Genomic DNA, 1,547 nt, shown 5'->3' on the forward strand with positions numbered 1-1,547 from the left:
TCCGAGAGTGTGAGGCCCACCTGGACGGAATTGAAGTGAATGAGGTGGACATGTGCCTCAAAGTTGAAGCGTCCGCAACTGTAAAATTAAATACAGGTTCAACTGAATCTCAACAATGCAAAGCAAAAAGGGACAAGTTGGGGAGAAAAATATCATTCTCCAGCCACTTTAACGACAGGTATGAATTTATATCAAAAAACAACATTAACGAGTTTGATATATATATTTTTACATTTTGTTTTCAAATAAGACAAGACAAGTTGTCTTTGTCTATATTTGGTTGCTATGCCAAACCCCAAACGATTTATTAAACAATAATGCCTTTCTTAACAGGTTTACAGAAGTAAGAGGAGGTCGGACAACAGAACCAGACCTCATCTTCTCTGCCAACAAAAATCCATCAGCCTACAAGGAATGGCTGAACTCTGTGCCACAAAATCCCGACATAATTTCGTATTCCTTGGATTCCCTCCATTTGTTAATCCCTAAGAGTAACCATATGAGAGAAAACCTGCGCTATGCTATTAGCCATTACATCCTGGAGAAAGGCCTGTTGAAGAGCTGCACTGGTCCCTGTAAGGCAGGTATCAAGAGCAGTTCAAGAGAACCCTGTGTCTGCCAGTGCCACAATAACCCTGCTGTGACCTCAGACTGCTGCCCAGCTGAGAGGGGCAAGGCCCGCGTTATCATCACTGCATTACGAGCTACTAACCTATGGGGAGATACTACCACTGCCACAGACGCCTATGTGAAAGTGTTTTTTGGTAAACTGGTCGGTCGTGCTCCTGTCATCCTCAACAATGACAACCCAGTGTGGAAGATGCCTCTTGACCTCGGAACCCTGGTTCTGTCTGACATATCTAAACTGAAGTTTGAAGTTTGGGATGAAGATAACACATGGAATGATGACCTGCTTGGAAAATGTGAGCGAGATCTGACAGCAGGCATCAACAGTGGTATGTGCAACCTCAATAATGGGGAGTTATTCTTTAATTGGAAAGTAGAATGTGCTCCAAATCTGGGTGGTCGTTACTGCCAGAATTACCAAAGCAGTCCAATGAATGAAGACCTGAAGGGGCTGTACAGGTCCAGGCACTCCCGTCCTATTCCCAAATACTTCCTCCAACAGATGGGTGTGTTTGTGAACAAATCCACTTCAAGGAAAAGCCAGAATCTCATGAAGATCTTTGACGTCAACAAGCATTCCAACTCTAGCGAAGAGAATTTCCTTTAAACCGGATCAGTATTCATCATTTTTTTCACATGGCAAGATTAATGGTCAAGTATTCTGCATGTTTTCTGCAGCTTTTATACATTTATTGAGCTTGATGAAACTTAAATTTTTTTGTTCGTTAGCATTTATAATTTGATTGAAAATGGAAAGATTTGCATCACTAGAAAGATTTTTTAAAATTATGCTCCTATCTTGCTCTTTCTTTAACTTTCACCGCTTCTCAGCAAATGATTCCAGAGGGGTTCACACCTGGAAGTATTTTGACAGGTCTGTCACTGATGGTTTTTACTGCCATCGGTTTCCTGTTTAAAAT

The 1,547-nt window shown here is 41.5% G+C and overlaps 1 protein-coding gene across 1 annotated transcript; it reads left to right on the forward strand.

Moving 5' to 3' along the window:
- Positions 1-8: 8 nt before the first annotated feature.
- LOC112140405 (perforin-1) lies at positions 9-1,479 on the forward strand (the record flags this gene model as incomplete). Its single annotated transcript, XM_024263343.2, has 2 exons — positions 9-178; positions 334-1,479. Coding segments are annotated over 2 exons (1,071 nt in total), but the record flags the coding sequence as incomplete, so codon positions are not given.
- Positions 1,480-1,547: the final 68 nt, after the last annotated feature.

The sequence above is a fragment of the Oryzias melastigma genome, unplaced genomic scaffold (genome assembly GCF_002922805.2).
Source record: "Oryzias melastigma strain HK-1 unplaced genomic scaffold, ASM292280v2 sc05176, whole genome shotgun sequence".
NCBI classification, from domain to species: Eukaryota; Metazoa; Chordata; class Actinopteri; order Beloniformes; family Adrianichthyidae; genus Oryzias; species Oryzias melastigma.